The sequence below is a fragment of the Sitophilus oryzae genome, unplaced genomic scaffold (genome assembly GCF_002938485.1).
Source record: "Sitophilus oryzae breed Bouriz unplaced genomic scaffold, Soryzae_2.0 scaffold_813_pilon_pilon, whole genome shotgun sequence".
Taxonomy (NCBI): domain Eukaryota; kingdom Metazoa; phylum Arthropoda; class Insecta; order Coleoptera; family Curculionidae; genus Sitophilus; species Sitophilus oryzae.
In genome coordinates this window covers 2461882-2474775 of record NW_022147432.1, presented here as the reverse complement: position 1 = coordinate 2474775, position 12894 = coordinate 2461882, and the positions used below count along the sequence as shown (strand labels likewise).

At 32.8% G+C, this 12894-nt stretch overlaps 1 protein-coding gene across 1 annotated transcript in view; it reads left to right on the top strand.

Moving 5' to 3' along the window:
• The window catches only part of LOC115889368, a 72335-nt gene that overhangs the window by 16290 nt on the left and 43151 nt on the right, over positions 1-12894 (top strand). The window contains exons 4-5 of the mRNA XM_030909349.1: positions 6841-7047; positions 9358-9574. Coding sequence (XP_030765209.1) covers positions 6841-7047; positions 9358-9574 — 424 coding nt within the window. The remainder of the gene's footprint in view (positions 1-6840; positions 7048-9357; positions 9575-12894) is intronic.

Sequence of the window (12894 nt, the reverse complement as noted above, 5' to 3'; positions counted from 1 at the left end):
GTAAATAGAATTGCAAATAAGGATTTAGCAGTAATGGTTGCAGATTCATACACCCAGTTTATTTTTGTGGAAATGTACGTCTATAAAACTGATATTAAAACAGAATTAAATTTTGATTTTAAAAACCCCAAAAAATTTTATATATCGGCTAGTTGGTTTTTTGTTTTCATCTGGTTCTGGTATAAAAAATAATGGATCATTCTGTATATAACTAAATTAAATGTGTCAATTTATTTTGTACTCATTGAAATATGGCTTTTGCGTGACTCAAATTAAGTTAATTTGTTGTAACCACGATTTAATAAAAGTCCCGCTTAAAAGTCAACTGAAACCAGTTCTTATCAGTTTTTTTCATTTTATTTTAAATTAGAAAATAAGAGAATGTTATACAATAAGTTGTTTATGTATTTTTTAACTAAATATACCTATCTGACCTGTCTATTCTTCCTTTGAATTAGAACATATTGTAAAAAAATTATAATAAATGCAACAAACGTAACAATCTGGAAATTTGTTCATTTATCCAAATTTGATGGGCTTCCACGAGGTTAGGAATGATTCAGTTTATGTAAATTAAAGTTTTCTATGAGATTTTGTTTCGCCGATTATTTAGTTGCCAGGGCTTATAGTTTTAGGCTTCTATCCCTTCTAGAATTCTAACATAATTATTGTGAAAAATTACTATAACTTCTTTTTTTTTCTGAAATGCAAATCTATAGATATATCGTCGGTCTACAAGCATAACACGCCATGTCTAAAAAAATACTTTTTTTACTGCATTCTACCTGAAATATAACATTTTTAACTCTATGAATATAATGCTATTCTGGACTTAGAGCCAAAACACACGACGCGGTTTACGGGCGTCGCTGCGCAGCGTCTGTGCAGCCGGAGTCGGCTCCTTAATGGGACTTTAATGTTCTGGGACTGGGATCAAAGTCGCGACGCCTATAAACCGCCTCGTGTGTTGTGGCTCTTAATTTAAGGTTGCCAGATGAAAACTTGTCCTTAAAAAATTAAGAGTAAAAATGATACTTTTTGTGGCGAGACTATAGGTTTGACATTCAGGCGGGACACAAAAAATCATTTTTACTCCGAATAGAACATGCTACTTTTTTTAAACGACACATAATTTTTAAACAATTTCAAACGTCCCAAATAATATAAAAAGATTTAAAAGCGATACCTTGTAAGTAATTATATATCGAGAAACTATACGCTCATTGAATTTGACACTTGTCAGTTTAATAATATATTTTCGTACTTTTGTGCTTAGGCGAAACGCTCATTGAATTTGACACTTTGTCAGTTTAATAATATATTTTCGTACTTTTGTGCTTAGGCGAAGTGCTATACTTTTATGCCTAAGCGTTAAAATGATGTTTTTATGTTGTCAATCACGTCGCAAAAATTAATACTTTTGTGTTTGAAAAAAAAATACATTTATAAATTTTAAAACTTATAACTTAAGAAGCAAAACAATGTAACTGCTTAATTTATCGACGATTTTTTAAGTAACTAATTTTATTAAAACTAATATATTATTTTGCATTATTGCGACATTTCTTAATGGAACATTAAAATATGGACGCATATGAAAAATCCGCCCCGACCCAATCGGACTTTATAAAAATCCGGACGTCTGGTAACCCTACTCTTAATGAATATATGAAAATAATTTAAAAATGAAACAATTCTTAGAAGACAGAACATTTTTTCAGAATATAGCTCTATAATCTGTAAGAAGTCTAGTCAAATGATACAAAAATGTGTAAAAAAATCGAAATATATTTTTTTTAATTTTATTGTTATTACAAATTGTCATAACCCTGTCAAAGTTTACAGAATAAAATATAAGTTCGGTCACTTAGCATCGGCACTTTGAAAATCGCGTATCAAAAGCCAGAAGCCGCCTCGTCGGATACGCCGGATTTCGATGAAAACAGGAGTGGAAGCCGGGATAAATAGAAGCCGAATTTTTACCGATCCCAATGTGCGACAAGGTGCAGGGGAACGTGGGGTATTTCAAAAATACCTAATGGTAAATCTACAAAAGAAAAAATATACTATCAGTTTATTGGTGTATTACATATAAATATTTAGACATGGCAAGATAAAAAAAGATAAAATAAATTTTAAAAACAAACACAAAAAATAAAGCTACACAATATCAACAGTAAATAATGTAAAAGTATATTACGTAACGAGTGTTTAGGAAAAAATAATATTACGCACGAGTGCAGTATTCCATGAGTGCGTAATATGGTTTTCCAACACGAATTACGTACACTAAAAAATTCAAAGCTGATACTATTAAATGTCAACAAATTTTGATGTTTAAATGGTATCCTCGGTATTTTTTTTACGTTATTCGATAGAAAATGATACTCTGAGTAGAAAGACATATCATATGTCAGCTTTTAACAGTTTCACATAAGATTTATTTGAAAGTGTAACACGCGGTTTATAACGACAATTTGACTCGAAATACCAAGTGTGTGGCATGAAATTTCGTAAAAAAATACTTTTTCCAAATATACTAATGAGCAATCCTCTTTCCATTTGAAAAAAATTAAGATATGGTTAAAATTACCATTTAGACATCTTTTAACCGGCCAAGACAAGACATGGAAAACATTAGACGATCAAATGATGAGCTATGGCACTCAATATTGAAATCATTTCAAATTTATTTCAGTCAATAACTATTTCGTCATAATGTTTAATTTATGTCAATGATGACAGGTATTGATAATTTCGATTCCAAATATCTCGAAAACCATTACTCCTAGCGATTTTTACCAAGAGACCTTTTTCACGTAAAACACGTCGTAAATATAATTTTTTTTACTCAGTAGTTTTATACAGGTACGGACGAAAAGTTATTACTCTTCAAACCAGTTAAAAAATATGTAGGTGGCGCCCTCTACTAGTAGAAGTCATATTGGCATCAAAATCAAATTTCTCATGTCAAAAAACTACCAGACACCAATTTTCATCCAGATATTGACGTTACTTCAGAAATTATTCGAAAAAATCGAAATAAAACTACACCCTGTATCTCCGAAAATAAGCCCCATTTAGGACATATTATATCCATGAGAGTTTTTTACTTATTTTTACCTGGAGAATATGCTGCCGAAGTCTCCTGAATACAATTTGGACCACCCTGTGTACATTCTGAAATTATTCTGAACCTAAGTTTTCAGTAAAAATCGTCTATATCTCACGAAAATTTAACTATTCTTACGTATTTTCAATGACACAGTGGACGTATTACTGCATTCCGTTTTCAGTTTATTATCGATATTCTTTACATTTCTTCATGTAGTTAAATGCGGCCGTATTGACATATTTTTTATTGTTGTATGTAGTAGTGTGCAGAAAATATTAACACCTTTCGTTACATGGCTCGGTAATATATAATTTAAATAAAACTGATAAGATGACACTTTTGAGAAGTTTACGAAGGTTTGTATTTTATACATATTTTGCTAATAAGAGAACAACGACACAGACTAAAAACACACGTAAACGTTTACGTACGCATGCGCATTTCTTATATTTTTTACGTCTACGTATACGTGCCAGCAGCGGCCGACTCGACCGTAGGCCGTTGTTCTCATCACCACTAAAATAGTTTTTAAAATCGAGTACAGTAATTCCTGTTGATACAGATGCGTAGAGAAATAATATATCTTTATGTGTTATATATTGTATCCGGCATCGCGGCACGGGGGGGATTGCTATATTTTTGTAACATAAAGCTATTAAATTTTTACAGTCATTTACAAAATTTCACTGTTTATCGCTAGACAACCCAAAAGTATTTAGATTAATCCTGATATGTACTCAAAATAAATAGAAGATAAAAAATCGCTATCACGCGGTGTGGCTGCGTATAGGGATCTTCAGATTTTTCTACGGGGCGTTCAAAATTAGATGACCAGTATGCGATTTCGAATCAAAAATACAAGTTAGTACCACATCAAACGGTAGACACAGGTACTTCGAGTTTATTTGTTTTATATAGTGTATCAATCCGCGAAACGTTGCACAAAACCATCTTTCTTGAGACTTGCGTTACCTACGATTATTTTATACAGGGGTGGAGTTTTTTCTACGATGTTCTCTATGGGTATCTCAAAACTACTGGAGATAGAGAGTCAGTTAAATGGGGAAATAATTAAAGTTTTGTGGGGTCATAAACATGTACGCGTTTCAATTGCAGAAAAAATTATGGCTTGCTAGATATTTTGAAAGAAACAAATTTCGGCTAGTTTAAATGCTCCCTAATTCATTATAGCTATTTTAGCCAAAAGCTTTTCAGATAAAGTTCCTCAATGAGGCTGTGTTACCCATAGACAACATCGTAGAAATCTTACCCTGTATAAAATATAAGTTTTTAATTTTTTTAATTTTTTGTGGTTCACCTAACATATGCCCGTTTCTTTTTCAATTCGCCCGCAACGTTCGTTGTTTGTTTCTAGCCACTAGTAGTTTATTTTTGAACGGTGTAGAATCGTGACTGATCTGGATTTTCATTTGTTTTTTATGAATCAGCCTCAGTTTTAAACGGTTTTTGTTTTGCCGCCCTTTGGTTTTTTCAACCCGTCATCACGATTTATACAGCGACGTTGTCAAGTCGACTTTTTGCAATACTTTTTCGATTTTAATAGTGTTCGAAATAATGGTGAAATAACTAATATGATTCGATAAACGAGATAGTGACAGTGTTTATACCATCTCATCATTATTGTCTCGCGACGCTGTCAAGGACGAATTCGAAAAGCTAGAACGATATTTTTGTTTGTTTATTGCAATTTTACGGTGTAAATAGAATTGCAAATAAGGATTTAGCAGTAATGGTTGCAGATTCATACACCCAGTTTATTTTTATTGGAAATGTACGTCTATAAAACTGATATTAAAACAAATTAAATTTTGATTTTAAAAACCCAAAAAATTTTATATATCGGCTAGTTGGTTTTTGTTTTCATCTGGTTTCTGGTATAAAAAATAATGGATCATTCTGTATATAACTAAATTAAATGTGTCAATTTATTTTGTACTCATTGAAATATGGCTTTTGCGTGACTCAAATTAAGTTAATTTGTTGTAACCACGATTTAATAAAAGTCCCGCTTAAAAGTCAACTGAAACCAGTTCTTAACTATCAGTTTTTTTTCATTTTATTTTAAATTAGAAAATAAGAGAATGTTATACAATAAGTTGTTTATGTATTTTTAACTAAATATACCTATCTGACCTGTCTATTCTTCCTTTGAATTAGAACATATTGTAAAAAATTATAATAAATGCAACAAACGTAACAATCTGAAATTTGTTCATTTATCCAAATTTGATGGGCTTCCACGAGGTTAGGAATGATTCAGTTTATGTAAATTAAAGTTTTCTATGAGATTTTGTTTCGCTGATTATTTAGTTGCCAGGGCTTATAGTTTTGAAGCTTCTATCCTTCTAGAATTCTAACATAATTATTGTGAAAAATTAAACCAAACCAAACTTCTTTTTTTTCTGAAATGCAAATCTATAGATATATCGTCGGTCTACAAAGCATAACACGCCCATGTCTAAAAAATACTTTTTTTACTGCATCTCTACCTGAAATATAACATTTTTAACTCTATGAATATAATGCTATTCTGGACTTAGAGCCAAAACACACGACGCGGTTTACGGGCGTCGCTGCGCAGGCGTCTGTGCAGCCGTGGAGTCGGCTCCTTAATGGGACTTTAATGTTCTGGGACTGGGATCAAAGTCGCGACGCCTATAAACCGCCTCGTGTGTTTTGGCTCTTAATTTAGAGGTTGCCAGATGAAAACTTGTCCTTAAAAATTAAGAGTAAAAATGATACCTTTTGTGGCGAAGACTATAGGTTTGACATTCAGGCAGGACACAAAAAATCATTTTTACTCGAATAGAACATGCTACTTTTTTTTAAACGACACATAATTTTAAACAATTTCAAACGTCCCAAATAATATAAAAAGATTTAAAAGCGATACCTTTGTAAGTAATTATATATCGAGAAACTATACGCTCATTGAATTTGACACTTGTCCCAGTTTAATAATATATTTTCGTACTTTTGTGCTTAGGCGAAACGCTCATTGAATTTGACACTTTGTCAGTTTAATAATATATTTTCGTACTTTTGTGCTTAGGCGAAGTGCTATACTTTTATGCCTAAGCGTTAAAATGATGTTTTTATGTTGTCAATCACGTCGCAAAAAATTAATACTTTTGTGTTTGAAAAAAAAAATACATTTTATAAATTTTAAAACTTATAACTTATAGAAGCAAAACAATGTAACTGCTTAATTTATCGACGATTTTTAAGTAACTAATTTTATTAAAACTAATATATTATTTTGCATTATTGCGACATTTCTTAATGGAACATTAAAATATGGACGCATATGAAAAATCCGTCCGACCCAATCGGACTTTATAAAAATCCGGACGTCTGGTAACCCTACTCTTAATGAATATATGAAAATAATTTAAAAATGCGAGACCACTCTGTAATAACGCCAAAATCAGAGTAATACGCCGAACGTGATCCGCCGTGTATGCTGGGTCCAAAGTCCACACACCAGTAATACACTGGGAAACACGTGCGTGAAGCGGCTTTTGATACCTGCCGCCGGCACAAGTGACGGAACTTATATTTTATTTAGTAAACTTTGACCCTGTATAGGATTTTACGATGTTTGGTTAATCGTCAAACATTATTGTTGTGAGTTATCTACATTTCATTTAACATTCATCCACTTATTGATTTCTTTTAGTGAATTTCCCAATAATTTCTCTCAGGTGGCCTTACAAATAGCTTCTGGTGGCCAAGATCGAGACGAGATGGTCCCTGAGGGGGCTCTGGACCTAACCCACCCCCAGCAACAAGTATCTGTTCCTGTGCAGTCCGTCTCTGTACCGCCCATTTTCCACAGTCAAAATTCGAACTCGTCAACTGGGACGGACATTTTGGACCTCAGCATGCCCGATAAGAATTCAGTAACCGAGGTAAGCTATGTTAAAAAACTAGAATATGGATATTTTGTTACATCAATATACAGGGTGTCCCAGAAATAAGTGCAAGTATTTTAACTGGTGGTATAGTTCAACCCCAGAAACACGCCAATGAGGTTTGTTTTTGCGAAAAAAATGTTGAAAATTTTTATATGTTTCTTGACATTTTCCGGAAAATTTTGAAAAACTTTAGCCACTGTTCACTCTCCGGAAATTCGGTTACCGTACCACAGATTAGGTATACTATAAGTATACAGATAAAAATCTTGTTCCTAATTCGTGGTACGAAAATTATTTTTTATGACGATGAGCAAACGAGTAAAATTTCCTGTGCGTAAAAATAAACTCGCGTTTAAACAGCGTCATAACTGGGCCGGTCACAGGCGCTGTGCACAATTTTAGAGGCCATAATGGGCGTGCTATGTGCGCAAACTAGTAACTTAACTAGTGCGCGACTCCGAAAATTGGAACCACAAAAAACAATGCTTTTGACGATAAGTTTATAATCTGTATAATATGTGACCGCACATAGAGAGAATCTCGGAGAGAGTGCAATGTTGCATCTTCCTACCATACCCACATTCTGCATGTTTATTTATAAATTCACAGTAATTTTAAATTTCTGCAGAAAAATAGAAAAACTAATTTTATTCATATTAGTGGAGATTGCTATACTAATTCTAGGAAAACGCGCAATGTTTTAAATACTTTTTACAGTTAAGTAAGCTGAAAAAATAAATATTAACAATTATTAGAGATTCTTTTTTCGCCATATTAGGAAATGTTTTCAATCGTTTCAATCAACAATTATAACCTTTAAATATTAAGTTCTGAGCTTACTCTTTTGATGAAAATTTATCAATATTTTTATCCAACATATACCATTACACATCAACCCCAAATATCTATTAAACTGAACATCACAAATCTATCACTTGCAAAATATTATTTAAAATATTTCACATAATAATTAAACACTAAACTTACAAATACAACAAAAAGTGTTAACTTGCTTTAATAACTACTTAAAACCTCCACTGAACTCTCCCACAAAAGAAAATTAAACCAAAGGTGCCAAAACTTTAAGCGGTACACGTACAACATACGTTGATTTTGGTTTGTTTACATTATTTAAAAGATTTTGGGAACCCCCGAGACCTCGTAAATACCGATCAGCGCTTTAGGGCCCTCTATACCGCTCCCGGCGTCTAATACGACTTGCCTTGCACCCCACAGTGCCAATTGTCTTTAAAAGAAAGCTTAATCCGCTATTCTATAGATGTCGCTGGCTTATTGATTTCAGTTTAATTTTGGTTAATAATAAATAAGATGATCAGCATGTTCGACTATCAGAAATCATTATAATAGTATCGAGCTTTTAAAACTCCAGAAAGTGATTGGAGATTGTGTTTAAAATGTTCGTTAATGCATATTTTTGTGTCGGTAATCGGTATCAGTAGATCGCGATGGCCTATACAAATCCGAAAAACTAGCTTCTAAACTCTGCCTAAACTGTGAATTTGGCATACTTCCTCCTGGCAGGTGAAATAGCTGCGGAAGCTTGGAGGCTTTATTCCGAAGAGTATCCGGATAGATAGGTCACGAATACTCGAACCTTTGTGAGTATACTGAAAATAAAAGAATTTCGGACATCCATTGTCTTTATTTATTTTTATTAACACAACGTTTCGGTCAGACTGACAGTTATCAAGTGTAAACTCTGTGAGTGTGGTTCAGCATTTGAGGAATTTTGGAAGTTTAGATCCTCAGGTGCATAATCACGTGTTGTCAAGAATTGTAGTGAAGTTAAGTGTAGTGTTAAGGGCAGTTTTAAGACTGGTAAAATGGAAAAAAAAGCTTTGCAATTATATCGATCTGCTTTCGGGATATCCTTTTTTAATGTTTGGCAAGTTTTTTTTTTCTTTTAATTTATTTCGTGGAATGTGGGAAGTAGGGCTAGCGAAAGTAGTAAATAGCGATCATCCATTTAATGGTATGGAATTTTGTAAGTAGTTTTTTATAGTCTTTCTTGTCGCGGCAACAGCGGGCGGCTAACGAGCCGAGATCCGGGAGATTGTCTATTGCGGCTCTCAAAATGTCGCAATTTTTTTTAAACTTTCAAAGTTAAATAACTCGGTTATTTTCAATTTATTTTAAAAATGGTAAAAAGAAAATATGTTTCTTTTGACCATATCTACCACCCCTTAAAATACTTGCACTTATTTTTGGGACACCGTATTTACACGTAGTACCTAGCTTTCGATATTTTAATTCGTCGATAAAAGCACATCTCTATTTTTTCAGGTTTGTTACGTTTGCGGCGATGAATTCAAGAGGGGCAGTCTGGATTTTATAGCTTCTAAGCAATCGCCGGACAACCCTTTGCAACCTTTTTTTCCTAGCTTGATAGAACATCCAAGACCAGCAAGGAGCAGGCCTATCGATTCGCAGGGCAGAGTGCAGGCCTGCGTCGACTGCCAGCAACATCTTTTGAAACAGTGGCACACGTTTCAAGGTCAAGGTACGGCTAAGATATTTTATTTGTATAGTTATTAAAAGAACGGTTTGCTTTACTTGAAGTGATTTAAGATGGAAAACTATCTAGAAAACTGGCGAAATCATTCAGGTTTACAACACAACCTTCGTTTTGCCTATACTGAAGAAAATATAAATCAATTTACAAAAAATAATATAGATATCTTACAGCACCTTCAATAAGCGTGTTTTAGAAATTTAAGATTTTGGATAGTTTCACAAAATTGTCTAGAGATATTTAGTGGTTATTACTAAATGATACAATTTTACAATTATTTTTTTGTGTATTTACAAATAAAATTTAAACCATATATACAATTTTGTAGTAAATGTCAATGTTTTTTTTTTATTTTCAACTTAACTAAACACAACGGTATAATTGTTAAAACCGCAGGTAAAACTTTCAGAATGTACCTTAGTTTTAATCCGTTGCTAGTAGCATTCAGCGGCAATTTTTTTTCATCATTGGTCTTATATACTGCTAATCATTTTCTGCTTTTACTGTCGCACAGCTGTCATACGTTTAAAGATTTAAGATAATATATGACATTTTTAGGTTCCAGTATGCTGTTTCCAATCAGTAGGTATTTAATACCAATTTGTCTGAGAAAAAGCCTAACCATTTATTCTGTAGCGTTATCATATCACATTCTACATATAACCATTTCTATAACTTTGTAATCTGTCAGAAAGTAATGTGACAATAAAAATCCGAAAAGCATATAAATTAAAAACTCCATGACGGAAAGGATATGGAACGGAAATGTAACAAATAGTGTGAACAGAATCAATTTAAATGGAACGTTTACGGATCGGATTTGGAGCATAAACGGAATGTATAATGAGAATCAACCTTAATGTAGTATGTTGCTGGATTGTCTCTGCAAGAGGAAATACTTTTTTTTTCTTTGAGAAAATGCATTCTTCATAAAAGTTTTTGCTTATTTTAAAATGGTTAATCACTTTTATGGTTTTCCAAATTTACATATCGTTTTACACCAAAATATAAAAACATCAAAATTAACAAAATAAAACACTAAATCACCACAATACAATAGCGAAACGCGCGTCCAGTGTAAAAGTAAAAGTGTTTTGGTGTATTGTGGTGATTTAGTGTTTTATTTTGCTGTGTAACACCAAAGGTTCCAACCCTCAACTGTAATCAAAATTAAGTTGAAATTTCCCATAGATCAAAGAGAATAACCATCTATTAAGATAGATATGAAACTTATAGTAAAACTTTGGGTCAAAGCACCCCTTTGTGTCCTTAATCAAGACTACCGTTTAACCTAGCGCCTTCGCGTTTTCTGCACTAAATATTGTTTATATTTATATTTTTTTAATGAATTATTTATTTATTTTAAAAGTTACACTGATATATTAGTATGTCAGGGTAACTTTAATAAAACATAAATAATAAATAAATAAATTTTACAGTTCATTAAACAGAATTTTGTCTACAAGCTAGTAATTAAATAACAATATTTTTGATATATATTTTTGATGATATAAATATAGTTAACAGAAATATATAAACACTAGCTGATGCCTGTCTTTGTATGTCAAGGGTTTGACAAATAACCGAGAAATTATTATTTCTATTAACTAGACCAACCTTTCGCTACACCTCGACACCTATGAAAAAAATATAAAAAAATCTATATTTGTAGAATTATTAGATCCCAATACAAGCGACCGCCTTACAAAATTACCAATACAGCCACAGCTGCTTTTGCATATAGGCTATAGCTAGGCATTACTTACTTCCCCCCCCCCCCGCCGTTCTATCGAAAATCAAATGATTTAAGTCATTAAATAGTCAAAAAAAGACTTAAGTTTTCTGTGAGCTTGCAGCTCTGCATATTTTCATTAGAAATCTCAATTTTGTACCGATTTTACTTTGGAAATCCATTCCTTGCTTTCTGATTGGTGAATTGCACCATCATTGAACAAAAGTAAGTACCGAAAAAGAACGGGAAATCCCGGTTCCCAAGTGGCGCGGTAGCGAAATTCCCGGTTCCGAAAAACAGCTCCGGTTCCGGAAACCCTAATATCAATTGCTAGCAGCGCTCTACAACGGACGCGATCCAAAACAATTACAAGTTTTGGCGAAAAAACAAGCTTTCCAATCTAAATTTATTTTCTAAAAATTCTCCTCTTATGAAAACCAAAAAATAATATTACCAACACAAATGCGTCTTAATTAGTTAGTTAGACTTATTTTTGTATTAACGGTATGGAAATTCAGGAAAGTATAAACGGGATCAACGATTTTAGAACAAGCAAATTTTTAAAGCATAAAAAAAATCCTCTAGTAGAGACGATCCGGGGACATACTGTTTATAATTTTATATTTTAAAGAGTATAGGTAAATAAAAAAGTAAAACTCAGGGCAACCGCTATGGAAATGGAAACATGAAATGATAATTGAGATCGTATTGTGAATGGTCATTGTCAAATATTTTTGACCAATCACAATCGCCCTTCGTATTATCCGATGAACGGAGGCATGAGAATGCAATAAATGTAGAGTTTTGGAATTTTCTAACTAATCAAAGTACCGTATGATCGAAAAAAAAACGGCGTCCAGTTAGCTTGGAAATGACGATCAATGACATTCCCCATATAATTTTACACATAAAATGGCAGCGATCTTCATTTTATAGCCATCGCTGGCTCCCTTTTTTTCTATTATACGGTACTTAAATTCAACCAATAAACTGAATATCGTATCGTCGGATATCAGACGTATGAGAATCCTCCTTTAGACGGACGACCGTCTTGAGAGTTTCCGTCAGTTTTCTAGACGGTTTACGTAACACGCAGAACTGGCAGGTAAAACATTATGTTTAGACGGGGCTTAATGATATTGCAAAATAAAAAAGTCGATTTTGTAAAATATTTTTGATCACGCTGCCATAAGTATTATTTTTTAAATATCCTGATAAACAAACGATCCAGTTTTCTAAGTTGCGAAATATTTGTCCTAAATACCCGCATCGTGGACCCCCTTTTCAGTCGATAATCGATCAATTAATAACATAATTTCTCGACATTCTAGTAAACAACTTATATTAAATACCACTTACAGAATACGTTTACAACGGAAAAATTATTAATGTTCTTCCAAGAACGATTGAACTGCGTTCTAGAATACTGGTGACTCGCTCAAATATTGGAACCATGTCATTTTCAGAATATGTAGTGAAAATATTTCGATCTTTGATAGTTTTTCAGTATCGGCGTTTTGATATATCGATCTATTTTGGGCATCCCTAATTTAGGTTCGTTTTTTTTTTATTAATT